The sequence below is a fragment of the Myodes glareolus genome, chromosome 1, assembly GCF_982192425.1.
Source record: "Myodes glareolus chromosome 1, mMyoGla1.1, whole genome shotgun sequence".
NCBI classification, from domain to species: Eukaryota; Metazoa; Chordata; class Mammalia; order Rodentia; family Cricetidae; genus Myodes; species Myodes glareolus.
The window spans coordinates 90,002,762-90,016,322 of NC_142026.1; the positions used below are offsets into that span (position 1 = coordinate 90,002,762).

General features: G+C 43.2%; 1 protein-coding gene across 1 annotated transcript; it reads left to right on the forward strand.

Annotated features, from left to right (window-relative positions):
• The first annotated feature begins 403 nt into the window (after window positions 1–403).
• Window positions 404–12,888, forward strand: Amd1 (adenosylmethionine decarboxylase 1). Its single transcript, XM_048425102.3, has 8 exons — window positions 404–837; window positions 7,172–7,258; window positions 8,141–8,267; window positions 8,981–9,083; window positions 10,409–10,451; window positions 11,085–11,322; window positions 11,402–11,557; window positions 12,191–12,888. The coding sequence occupies exons 1-8, from the start codon at window positions 728–730 to the stop codon at window positions 12,329–12,331; spliced, it is 1,005 nt and encodes a 334-aa protein (XP_048281059.1). The 5' UTR covers window positions 404–727; the 3' UTR covers window positions 12,332–12,888.
• The last annotated feature ends 673 nt before the right edge of the window (window positions 12,889–13,561 follow it).

Sequence of the window (13,561 nt, forward strand, 5' to 3'; positions counted from 1 at the left end):
GGAATTCATAGGATCAAAGCCACACGCCGCCCGAGCAGTGGTCACCGCCCCCGCCGAGCCCCGCAGACACCCCTCAAGGCTCCCTCGTGTTCTCTGTTAACCAGCTGTCTGCAGCGGGGGACAACCTTGTCTAGCTCCCGCTCTCCCCAACAGCTCCACAAGCAACCCCAGCTTCCCAAGTCCCCAGCCGGACTACAGTGCGGTCTCCCGCTCAAGAAACAGCGACCGCTCCATCTGCAACCAAGCTGGTAGTCGCCTGCACTCCCAGTAGGCCCGCCGCCAGCCAGCCGGCGCTCGGCGACGTTTGACTGACACGCTGCTGCTCCTATGAGTCCCCGAGGGCGGGGTTATGGCGTCACTTCCTGGCCTGTTGGGGAGGATGCCTTATATAAGGTCTGCGCTCACGCAGAGCCCTCGCTTACACAGTATGGCCGGCGACATTAGCTAGCGCTCGCTCAACTCTCTCTAACGGGAAAGCAGCGGACTACAAGAGACTGAACTGTATCTGCCTTTATTTCCAACAGACTCACGTTCAACTTTCGCTCACAAAAATAGCCGGGAAAATTTTATTAGTCCTTTTTTTAAAAAAAGTTAATATAAAATTATAGCAAAAAAAAGGAACCTGAACTTTAGTAACACAGCTGGAACAATCCGCAGCGGCGGCGGGAGAAGAGATTTAATTTAGTTGATTTTCTGTGGTTGTTGGTTGTTCGCTAGTCTCACGGTGATGGAAGCTGCACATTTTTTCGAAGGGACCGAGAAACTGCTGGAGGTCTGGTTCTCCAGACAGCAGTCCGACGCCAGCCAGGGATCTGGGGATCTTCGCACCATCCCAAGGTGGGTGCGGGGGACCTGGGAGGTGCGGCGAGGTTCGGGGCTCGGCCTCAGGTGGGGCCAGGTCGGCGGGCGGGAACTGGCTTCTCCCGCCGCCGCCGTTGCGGGGCCGCCTGGGGGAGGGGAGGAGGCCGGCGCGGCCGCGTGCTTCAGGTAACGAGGCCGGGGTGGGGGGCGCGCGGTCCCCCGGCAGGTGTGGTTCGGCTCGGCGTGCCGGCGCGGGCGAGAGCCGGGCGGAGCACGGACTGGGCGGGCCTGGGCCGCGGGGTTGCGAGCAGGCCTCCCGCCGCGGGCTAGGCGGCCGCGCGTGGCGCTCGGGCGGCGGGATTGGGCGGGAGCGGCCGTGTCGCAGTGCTGGGCCCGCCGCCGCCCCGACGTGCCCTGCAGCAGAGCGCCCCGGAACCGTCCGGGGCTTTGCCCCCGCGTCTCCTGACCTTGGGTTGTGTAACCTGTTACTGAGGGGAGATCCGGGAGAGCGCGGCGACGGAGGGGTTTGTTCGCTTTCACGGGGTGTGGAGGTCGGCCAGCCCCGGGACCTATTTAATGCCTTAAGCGGGAGCAAAGGGACCTGGGGCCCCGCTCGCACCCGGGCGGTCACACGCGACCACAGGATGTCGCGCGCAGAGCGGTTGGGGGAGAATGGAATCGCGCGTAGAAGTGCGGCTGATGGTGACAATGTATGGACCCGGCGGCGGTGGCTTCAGCTGCCGGCTTTGGGGGCCGCGACGTGGGCTTCGGTGTTCCTCGGGTCGCCACCGCCACTAGGGTGGCGGAGGAACCGGCGTGGTCCGGTTCATTGAGAGGCGGACCAATGAGCTCCTGGGCCCTCCGGGAGCCTGGCTCCAGGGTGTGGACCAATGGGCGTTTTAGGAATGTTGGCTGCGCGTTGCAACCGTCTTCTGACAAAAAGAGAGAAGAGAATCCCGGCGGCCACGTGCTGCCGAGACTTTAAGGCACACTGGGAAACGCAGTTCTTACTAGTTGCTGCGGAGGTTTCCATTGTAGGGGGAAATGTAGCTGCGGCGTTATGGTTTTAGTTTTCGTGGCTCGTTTGCCCTGTGTGCCGTTTTCAGTTGTTAACACCTCACCGTTAAACTCAATAATCACGGAGAAGCTTGTTGCTTTCACAAATGGTAAACTGGTGATTGTGATGGGCGTCTCGAAAAGCTAGTGCTACCAGGATTATTTCCTAGAAAATCTTGGTACGAACTGAATGACGGGATTCTCTAGGAAACTACAAAAACATTTGGATGCCGGAAATCTGTCACAACATCATAGTCTAAGATGCCACTCTAGAAGTGGCTCAGCAGATAAGAGCACTTGGATGCTCAGGCTCTTCCAGAGGACCGACCCGGATTCAATTCCCATCATCCACAGAGCTGCGTGCAACCATCTGTAACTCTGATTCTGGGGGTTCTGACATCCCTCTTCTGGCTTCTGTGGGCATTGCACACGTGGAGCACAGGCACATGTAGGCAAATAAACTGTGTATGTGTGTCTTGGGTTGAGGATGTTTGAAAAACACACTTCGTGTGTAACCAAACAACTGAGTTTCAGTGTGATTTTTTTTTTTTTTAACATGCTTCGTAAACATTTAACACACATTATAGTCTTAAGCCCTTTTCAGCTACGCTTATGCAAGTAGTAGCTGAAACCTGTTCGGAAGAAGTTAACTATTTTTTCAAAATAAAGAAGTCGTGCATTGGTTATTTACTATGAGGGTTTAAAAGTGTCTGAAAAACAGTAGGTGTTAGGTAAACCTACCTAGTCAGTCAGTACCTTAACAAGAAGTCTATTGGAGGAGCCCTGCATCGGTTCTGAAATGGAAACACCATGGGGTTATAGGATTAAGTAAGCTGATATTTACCGCAATCAAGGTGTTAACAGTTTTTGATTCTGTTCCTTTTTTTAGACTGGGGTGGGGGAGAACCAGTATTAGTGATATAAAATGCTATGTGTTACAGGTGTCAAATAGCAATTTGGTATTTTGTGGGGGTTTTCAGTGTTGCCCTGGCTTTCCTGAGACTTGTCCTGTAGGCTGGCCTCGAACTCAGAGATCCACCTGCCTCCGGGTGCTGGGATTAAAGGCATGCACCACCACTGAGTTATTTTTACCCAGACTTTGAGCCCAATAAACTTGAACAAAATAAACTTTAAGGGTTTTATGTTTAGGACAGTTTCCCCATATGTCCTTGGCTGGCCTGGAACTCACTTGTAGACCAAGCTCGTCTTGGAACTCATTAAACTATGTTGTGGTGAGTAGTATTTGATAATCAGAAAGTTCTTACGTGTCATTGCTGAAAATGCTGCCTTCGGTGGCCATCGAAATGTGAACAGAATAGAAGCTAAAGTTAAAAGATCAACGGACCAGTTAAAATAAAGAAGCACTCTTTTGAAGCATATAGAAAGAATTAAGAATAAATTTGAAATAGTAAAAGATTACAGAAACACCATGAGTTTAGAAAATAAGAATTGTTTTTTCATAAATTTTGCAAATGAAGAAGAGGACCACCTTAACATAACCAGGTTGTGTATAGTTTTAAGAAGGATCCGATTGGTCTATTTGTGTTTGCTAGCAAAAGCAGGAAATCTATTTCCATAAAGGGACTTAAGAATTTCAATAGCAGTTTTGTGATAGCCCCCAAAAGGAAAGAGGGGTGGTTAGGAATTGGTATATACCTTTAATAAAATAAAGAGCAAATGGATAGTTGTAAAACCATGCAACAGAATGCTACCCAACAATAAATGAACCATATATATATGTACCCAAAAAAAACCACACATGAGTGCTGTTGAAAACAGATATGCTGAGAAAAGAAGCCAGACGAAAGTGCACGCTGTTAGATTTCATTTCCGTAAAACAGAAGTGCAAACTCATCTGGCAAGACTGGTCAGTGGTAGGCTGAAGGCCTAACAGAAGGAGGAATAGATTGCCTGGGGGGCGGCTTTCAAGAATGCAATGCTGGGTGTTGTGGTACCTGCTTTTAATCTTAGCACCCTGGAAGCAGAGGCAGGCATATTGAAGCTCTGTCTACCAGAGCAAGATCCAGGGTGGCCAGGACTACATAGACACACACACATCTCGTGTTTGTAAGATTTCAGTTTGGCAAGAACTCAAGTGGATAAAGGTACTTGCTGAGCAAACCTGGAAAACTGAGTTTCATCCAAGAAACCCACATAAAAGTTGGAGAGACCTCCCAGAGTATGTCCTTTGACATACACAAGTACATTGTGGCATGCATGCCAGATACACGTAGACATGATTGATAAAATTTGGATGTGGTGACATGTGCCTTAATCCTGGTGCTCAGATACAGAGGCCCTGGACCTTTTAGCTTGCAGATTGCCTGATCTACAAAGTGAGCACACCACCCCCCATGGGTCTTGTATTCTTGGAATGCTCTTTTAAGAAGTAAATTTAGATTCACATATTTTTCTTTTTGTTTCATTTTTGAGGTGTCTTACCTGTATATTGTCAGGATTGTTGCTAGGATTTCAGGTTTACACCATTGTCTGTTCACCTGTAATCCTATCAGGAGACTGGGACTTTACAAGAGTGAGATCCTGCCTCAACAAACAAACCTAGAGCTGGGCAGATAACTCGGAGTTGGCCAAGTACTAGGATTTGAACTTAATCTCTGCAGTGCAGAACGCAATTTTTTTTGTTTTGATTCTGTTTGTGGGGTTATTGTTGTTTGTTAAGTTTATACTTGGTTTAACCCCAATTTCTCTCTCTGAGCTTTTATTAATCATGCTTCATACTTTGGAGGCAGGGTCTGGTAAGAGGTGGGCTGATTAATGAGCCCTGTCTGAAGGGAGACAGACACTTCTAAATTGTCATCTGGTTACTGCATGCATGTGCATACATTTAGTTTATTGGTAATAATTTTCCCTGGTAGCTCTTGTAATACCCTATTTTAAATATCTTTGCTAATCTCAGTCTGTAAGATGTTTTCCCATGATGGTTTTACACTTCATATTTAGATACAAAACTCACCTGAAAGTGATTTTTGTGTATGGTTCGAGGGAATAGAAGAGACCCTTGAAGCAAAATGGGTCCATTTTGTGAATCTGATTTCATAGTCCCTGTGGGCACCAGGCATGTATATTGTACGCAGGCATACATACAGGCAAAACACTCACACAGAGTAATAATAAGTCTTTTAAAAAATAGTCTGTAGCTTATGTATACCTAATGCAATATAAAAATGATCAAAGAATAACGATGTGGTAGGGTAAGAAATAAATGTCTGTGTAATGGGCCTCCGTGTGAGTGTTGAGAATCAAACCCAGGTCCTCTAAGAGTAGGCAGTACTCTTAACCACTGAGCCATCTCTCCAGCTTCCCTTCTGCCTTTTTAGCTGTGTGGTCTTGACTTCGGTGGAATGGTAGAGTATTTGACTGTTTAATGTTAATGTGCTCTTGATTTGTGCATTTGATAGGGTTTCCTTTTTTAAGCTATTAGTTATGCTGGGAGTGTTCTTCTAGACCTAACTTTCGTGTGTGTGTGTGTGTGTGTGTGTGTGTGTGTGTGAGAGAAATACTGTTCCGTAATTGCTGCTCACTTTCACTTTGAGGAGGGCTGGGATTGAAATTCAGCCTGATAAGTACTACGTAGGCACTTTGTTTCCAGACAGCTGTGCAGTCCAGGCTGGCCTGGAGCTGCCTGAGCCTCTCCAGTGCTAGGTTAGAAGCATATTCACAGGTGCTTAGCAGCACACAGCTTTTTGACTAGACAGTTCAATTCTGTTTAGTAAGAGATAACTATATTGTGTTTGTTTTCTCCATCTTAGTAGCAACCAGTCATGCTTCTTCCTCAATAGTGATATTCAGAGTAGTTGGTAGTTTTTCTTCTATCATGGGATGAAGAGAAGCACTGACTTAAAACTCTTAAATCAGTTGGCTTAGCAACCAAATGATTTATGAAGGTGCATACATTTATGGCCAAAGACTCAAAAAAAGAAATGTGGCAAGAAAAATGTCTGTGGAAAGATACTCTTTTTGTAAATAATGCCTTGTTGGAACCTCTAACATCTATGATAATTTTTGTCTGATAAAGGCAGAACTGAGTGGTTTAAGAACGCATTTGTCTGCCTTGGAATATTTATCTGCTAGCTTTACAAGGTGTGCTGCCAGGGTTTTTATTTTTCTTTTTTATTAAAGAGGAAAGGTTTAATTGCTGTCCATGATATGAAGACAACGGGACTTTATAGTTAGCTAAGGCATTTCTGAGTTAGGTATTTATCTATTGAGAAAGTCCAGTGGAATCAGTAATAATGGTTGAAGATATGTGCTTTATTCCTAATCCTGCACCAAGATTACTAGCCTATATTAACTTTCACCTAGCCTATATTAAGTTTCACCAAATTGGTCTGTTTGTAAGTCTTGATGTTGCAGATTTTAAGCATAGGATTCAAATTGGTAGCCAACAAAACCAACCCATTAGGATCACATACTAGTTTAGTGATTGGAAATGATTAAATTATCAAAGCTTAGTAAAAGCAAATATGTAAATCGAGTACATACTTATATAATTTTTATTTTTAAAGGATACTTTCTCATTGACTTAGGTCAGTGTTTCTTACTTGGGGACAATTGTTTCCAGGAGACATTTGGCAATATTTGGAGATGTTTCGTTTCGGTTGCTTGGGGGTGGGAGTGGGTAAAGGCCAAGGATGTTTGTTTGTACCCTGTACAAAGAACAACTCAAATCCCAGCAAAGAAGTATAAGGTCTAGAATGTAAGTATTGAAGTAACTGTTAAAATACTGGAAAAAAAGCTGGGTGATGGTGCCACACACCTTTAATCCCAGCACTTGGCAGAGGCAGGTGGGTCTCCCAAGTCCAAAGCTAGCTAAGGCTACACAGAGAAACCCTGTCTCAAAAGAAAAAGAGCATGATTTAAAAAAAAAAAAAAGAAATGCACACTCTTTGCTTCTAATTGTAAATGGAGAGCTGGAGAGGACCCCATGATACAGAGCAGTGACTGCCCTCCCACGAGGACACGGATTGGGTTCCCAGCTTAGAACCATCTGCAGCTAAGATAGAACAAAAAGTGAAGTGGTCAGTGTGGAGGCACACTCTGTAATAGTGCTTTCTCAGTGATCAGAGGCATGGCGGATCTCGTCTAGGCCAGCCTGTGTACATGAATTCCAGACTATCTCAAATGTAGGTTAAATGGTCTTAGTTACTGTGTTACAGTTTCTGTTTAAAATTCTTAAAAGCCTAGGAATAGAACTCAGTGGTAGAGTACTTACCTCTTATGGACCAGGTTCTATCTCTAACAATGGAGGACTAAGGTCTTAAGTTGTTAATTGTGGGTTTTGTTGCATTAACAGATCTGAGTGGGATGTCCTTTTGAAGGATGTGCAATGCTCAATCATAAGTGTGACAAAGACTGACAAGCAGGAAGCTTATGTACTCAGGTAAGTGCTGTAGGTGTTGAGTTGCTGTCCTGATCGTAGTCTTTGTGAAATACCACTCTTCCTCTACCGGAATCTGTTTTCCACTTTAAGAATCTGGTGTGAAATACATTTTTTTTGTTTCTAGATAGGTTTTTTGTTTGTTTTTTATGAAGCCTTGCCTTACCTAGCTGTCATGGTTCCCACAATTGTTGGATGAAAAATTAGGTACAAGGTTGGTTTAACCAATAAATGTTTTGAATAGTTTATACTGTAAACCTTGGACTTTGCAATAAGTATACATAATATCTTTTTTTAAAACTAAATCTGTGTTGGCATACGCAAATGTTTGTCAAAACGTTTACTGTGCAGCATGCCAAGTATATAATGTTATACAAAAGAATTGATTTACTCAAAAGGCTTGTTATTTAGTTAAAGAAATGAAAAACCATGTGAGAGCAGTTGTGTCCAAGGGGAGGTAAAAGTATTGTTTAGTAAATAGTGGTAGCACACAGCTCTGCCCGCCGTACTTGGTTAGGCTATTGTGTGGTATCCACACATAAGAGTGAGTGTGAAATAAAACTGAATACTATTCACTGTAAAGGAGAATAAAATCAGACAATCTCAGGGTAAATGCATGTACTCCCACGTGCTTAGAATCTAACGTGTGTGTGTAGAAGACTGAGGAATGACTAGATGTACGTTTTAGACATGGACTATAAAAGGATATAGAGCTAACAATTTTTCTAGTTCTAATTTTGTTGTAGATTATTAGGTTTTGGTGATAGATACATATAAAGTCTATCCAATGGTGATGTAAAAATTACAAATATCGATGCACCATTACACTAATTGTATTCTCAGTAATATGTGCTGGGGTAATGATCGCTTGCCTTTGTGTTGCAGTGAGAGTAGCATGTTTGTCTCCAAGAGACGTTTCATTTTGAAGACATGTGGTACCACCCTCTTACTGAAAGCACTGGTTCCCCTGTTGAAGCTTGCTAGGGATTACAGTGGGTTTGACTCAATTCAAGTAAGTACATAGATACATTTAAAACTGATAATGGTTTCTGTTTTGGTTAAGTTTCAGTATCTTACCTCAAAGAAATGAATGTTGGTGACATGTCAGAAATGGTTTCTTTGCACCTGTGATTGGGACTGAACCCTAGGCCTCACATGGTGCTGATCTAATGTTCTGTCACTAAACTATACTACCTGCCCTGATAATGCTGCTTTGGGCATACCCTAAGCTTGTCTCAAACTCTGTTCTCTTGCCTTTCTTCCAGAGTTCTGGAATTACAGGTGCACATTACTGCACTTAGCCTACTTTGGGGAGTGAAAGGGAGGGGGTCTGGTTTTGGAGCCCTGACTGGTCTCAAACTTACACTCTCTTGCTTTAGTGTCCTTGGTGCTAAGACTGAAGCTGTGAATCAACATACCTGCCCCACTAGTATAGTTATGAGTAATTGCTCACCTATCTTTGTAAGAAATCTAAAACATAGGCACTTAGTGTTGGCTATTAGAAAACACTTTCCATGTAAGCCTGAATCGTGAGATTTGTTTTCCATTCCAGCTTAAAAAGTACATTGCAGTAATGAAAGTATGCATTTTAATGTCATTCTGGCCGCTAATTTGTGCTTCACAGTTGGAATATTTGTAACATTTTTATTTTCTCGTCTTTTCTATATGTATAAAATTGGTTTAGGGGAAACATCTTAAAGATCTCTCTTCTTTCTTTCTTTTAAGAGCTTCTTTTATTCTCGTAAGAATTTCATGAAGCCTTCTCACCAAGGGTACCCACACCGGAATTTCCAGGAAGAAATTGAGTTTCTTAATGCAATTTTCCCAAGTAAGTAAAAATAGAATGTAGTAGTTCTTTTAAAGTTGGGGATGCAACTATTAAAAGATGCGTGGGTGTTTTGTTGTGATCTCTGAAGCAGGGTCTCACCGTCTTTGAGGTCTAGGGCTGGACTGGGACTCCAGGGATGGTTTGAATTATTTGCTACTGGGGGGAGGGAGCACTATATTCTATGCTTAGTTTTTCTTTACCTGGATGTTAAAGATTTCAGCCAAATTTTGGTTGTGTGGGCTTAAAAGTTGTATTGTGCACTTGTAAAAATAATGTCAGTGCTGTTAAGGTGGACAGAATGTCATGGAACCAAGACAGTGTGGCATGTGCCTGTTGCCTGGTTACTAAGTAGACTGAAGGAGCCCTTGAGCCTCAACATTCAAGGCTAGTCTGGGCCAGATAGTGAGAACTTGTTTCAAAAACAGCAGCTGGGAAGATAGTACAATTAATTGTAAGTTGCTTGCTATAAAAGGACCCAAATTTGATCTCCATTATCTACATTTAAAATAAGGACAGGCTCAACCAGGTATGGTGGAACGAGTTTGTAGTGCTGGTGCTGTAGATGCAGAGACTGGTAGGTTCTGTGGCTCACAGCCTAGCCTATTTTGCAGACGGTAGGGCCAGTATCTCAAAAAATGAGGTAGATGGCACTAAACCTAAGACGTCTTAATAACTTTGCAAAATCACTTACGGGAATGGATTTAAAGGTGAAAGTCTGGGGGTAAGATGTGTAGCTCACAAATAGTGGTGAACGCATACTTAGCGTGTATGAGGCCCTGAATTTGATCTTCAACACTTTAAGAAATAAAAAGACTTCAGACATTTGCCAGTAATTTATGACCTCAGACACTGCGTGCTGCCAGAGAGTGGTGGGTATTACTTGGTGTCATTTCCAAGTTGGTTTACTGTGCTAAGGGAAATTTTGAAACAGTTTGGGAAGGATCTGTAAGTAAAACAGCTTATCTTGATTAGAAGACTAGGGTGTAGTTTTTTTCAACCATTTACATTTCAAGAGTATCAGTGGCAGCCCTCCTCTCCCCCCAAAAAAGTGTTTAAGAGCAAAGGGGAGGAGCTGGGTGGTGTGAACAGTTGCTGCTCTTGCCAAGACCTGGATTTGGTTCCTGGTGTCCACATGGTGATGCCGTGTGGTGCCAGCAAGCTCATACATATACAGCAGACCTTTAAAACAGCATTCTAAGAATTCACCTACTTTAATTTCGCTTCACTGATGTTTTTAATAGGTGGCAAATAATACTGTTTATTGAATGGCTAATAATGAACCATCCTGTTAAGTGAGTTTTTAGAAATATCTTCTTTCCTTACAGATGGAGCAGCATATTGTATGGGACGCATGAATTCTGACTGTTGGTATGTAATTTTGATTTGGTTTTGTTGCCCATATGTGTGGGTTTTGAGGAAATGGAAGTATTGTTTTAAGCTAGACCTTGCTAGCCTATGCTTCCTCATCCCAGCTACTCTGGAGGCTGAGGGTAGAGGAACAAGACCAGCAAAGGCCATGTAGTGAGACAAAAAGGGAAAAGGGTGGGGTGTGGTTCTGTGGTACAGTGAGTGTTTGGATTCCTGGGTGTTTGAGCAGCTATCCACTGGAGTTTGATCAGCCACTTAGAACTCTTAAAGCTGGCTTTTCTTCCCTCAGGAGCCATCACACCTCTGCCCCCTTTCCACTCCAGGCTAGAATGTTGACTGACTTGATCTTAACGGGCATGCACAACTGCTGTAAGGTTTTGAAGTGTGGCCCTTATAAGAGGGAGACATGGGCTTCTTTTGTTTTTTGGGACAGGGTTTTTTTTTTTCTCTGTAGACCTAGCTGAACCCACTCTGTAGACTGGCCCCGAACTTTGACATCCACCTGCCTCTGCCTCCCAAGTGCTGGTATTAAAGGTGTGCACCATCACTACTCGGCTGGGCATAGGCTTCTTGAAAGAACCAATGTAAGGCTTATTCTGAACCGTCTATGGGTTATGTTTTACTTCTGTCTAGGTACTTGTATACTTTGGATTTCCCAGAGAGCCGAGTAATCAGTCAGCCAGATCAAACCCTGGAAATTCTGATGAGTGAGCTTGACCCAGCAGTTATGGACCAGTTCTACATGAAAGATGGTGTTACTGCAAAGGATGTCACTCGTGAGAGTGGAATTCGTGACCTGATACCAGGTTCTGTCATTGACGCCACGCTGTTCAATCCTTGTGGCTACTCGATGAATGGAATGAAATCGGATGTAAGTAATTAGAATCTTCAATAATGTTTTAGTATTTATATTTTCCCTTTGTATTACTAATAACAAATTTTTCTCTAAGGGAACATATTGGACTATTCATATCACTCCAGAACCAGAATTCTCTTATGTTAGCTTTGAAACAAACTTAAGTCAGACCTCCTATGATGACCTGATCAGGAAGGTTGTGGAAGTCTTCAAGCCAGGAAAATTTGTGACCACCTTGTTTGTTAATCAGGTAATTTGACTTCTATATTTTCTTTTTCTCTTTTGACCATATTAGGAACTGAATCCATGGTCTTGCACATGCTGAGCAAACACTTCCCAGCCCAACTAATCTGGCTGCTAGATAAGACCTCAAGGTGAATGGGGTAATGGATTGCCACGAACGTGTAACAGGGTGACAGCTGGGTGCCTTTCCCTGGGGTTACTTGGGGCAGAGAAACCTTACATACTTATTAGATTTTTCATCAATCCTTGTTCTATATGGCACCCAGTTAGCAAACTCCTGTTCTACCACTGCTCCCTGTTGACAGCCTGGTCAGAAACCATAAGTCAGCCTGCTTTTCAGCCCACAAGAAAAAAATGCCTTAGTTTGGGACTGGAGAGAGAAAAGTCAGCAGTTAAGAGCACCCTTAGCAGAGGACCCAAGTTCAGATCTCAGCACCACATCAACTAGCTCATAAAACATGGAAATGGCAAGGAATCATACAACTCCCCGTCTCAACTCATGACATGTACATACACAAATGCATTGAGAAAATAAATAAAATCTGTTTTATTGCTGCTGCAGTTAGAGTAAGACAGTCATCTATTCACAGCATTAATCCAGAGATTGGAAGTACTAATGTTTGTTTCCATTTTCCCCCAGAGTTCTAAATGTCGCACAGTGCTTTCTTCACCCCAGAAGATTGAAGGTTTTAAACGTCTTGATTGCCAGAGTGCTATGTTCAATGATTACAATTTTGTTTTTACCAGTTTTGCTAAGAAGCAGCAACAACAGCAGAGTTGATTAAGAAAAATGAAGAAGAAAAAACGCAAAAAGAGAAGACACACAGGAGGTGGTGGCTGCTTTCTAGATTTTGATACTGGGGGCCGTGTTCTCCATGACCACCACCTTATAGTTGCAGAAAGCCCTAGATGTAATGATAGTGTAATCATTTTGAAGTGTATGCATTATTCTATCAAGGAGTTAGATATCTTGCATGAATGCTCTCTTCTGTGTTTAGGTGTTCTATGCCACTCTTGCTGTGGAATTGAAGTGCATGTAGAAAAGAACTTTGACTGTATGAATCTTTACAACACTTGTGAAAATGATTCAATTTGGTTTATGCACAGTATAATATATCTGCAGGCATCATCCAAAATCCCCCACAGACAAGGCTTTCGTCCTCATTAGATGCTGGCCTCAACTGAACATCTGCGACTGTTCTATTAAATTGCTGCCAGAGTTTTTACATCCAGTTACCTCTACTTTCTAGAGCATATTCTCTACTAATGTTATTCAAAACCAATTTTTACTTCATACAGGTGTTTTATGCAATGGCAATTAAAGTTTTTCTTCCACAAGTTGAGTCCTTGTAAGAAAATGCTGATTCCAGTGACTGTTTGTGTTCTACTGTTTTAATGGTTGTTCCTGCATTTATAATCCTGTGATTGATTTCTCTCACCAAAGTCTTTCCCTCTTCCCTCAATTCATGTCCACCCCCCACCCCCCAATTAAAGCAATACACTATTACACTGGACTTAAAATATCCCATGCAGGTGGGGGAGGATTTCGGAGATGGTCCCTGACTTTTTTTTTTTTTAAAAAGACATGTCTTCTCATTGGCATGAACTGTGGAAGACAAATGACAAAACTGAATGTATCAAATGAAACCAATTCCGTCTCCGGGGTGGGTTAGCAGGGAGAAACAGTAGGCTATGCAGTGCCCTTTAATTAGCTATGGAGTGCCTGCCATGTCTTCACACTAACTTAAGTAGTGACAGGAGGAAGTCCACTAAGTCAAGCAAATCGATCCTAGACATTCTGACCTCGGCACGTGCTGTCAACTTTTAACCTGTTGCCATCAGTTTCTACTAAAAGGAAAATTGGATTCAAAACAGAATCTGTGGCATTTCTATCTGTCACTTAGAAGTTGTATTTTTGTGTGATGCATGTGAGCTGTTCTGATTACATCTGTTCCTGTGTGGTCTTCCTTCACCATGCTGATCACATGACCAAATGAAAGAGTGAGGACTG

Bases quoted from the DNA above. Each gene is read 5' to 3' on its own strand.
- Amd1 (XM_048425102.3), top strand. From the start codon at position 728: ATGGAAGCTGCACATTTTTTCGAAGGGACCGAGAAACTGCTGGAGGTC. The intron at 8,268-8,980 runs GTAAGTACATAG...CTTTCTTTTAAG, and splicing joins GTGGGTTTGACTCAATTCAA to AGCTTCTTTTATTCTCGTAA. The intron at 11,323-11,401 runs GTAAGTAATTAG...TTTTTCTCTAAG, and splicing joins TGAATGGAATGAAATCGGAT to GGAACATATTGGACTATTCA.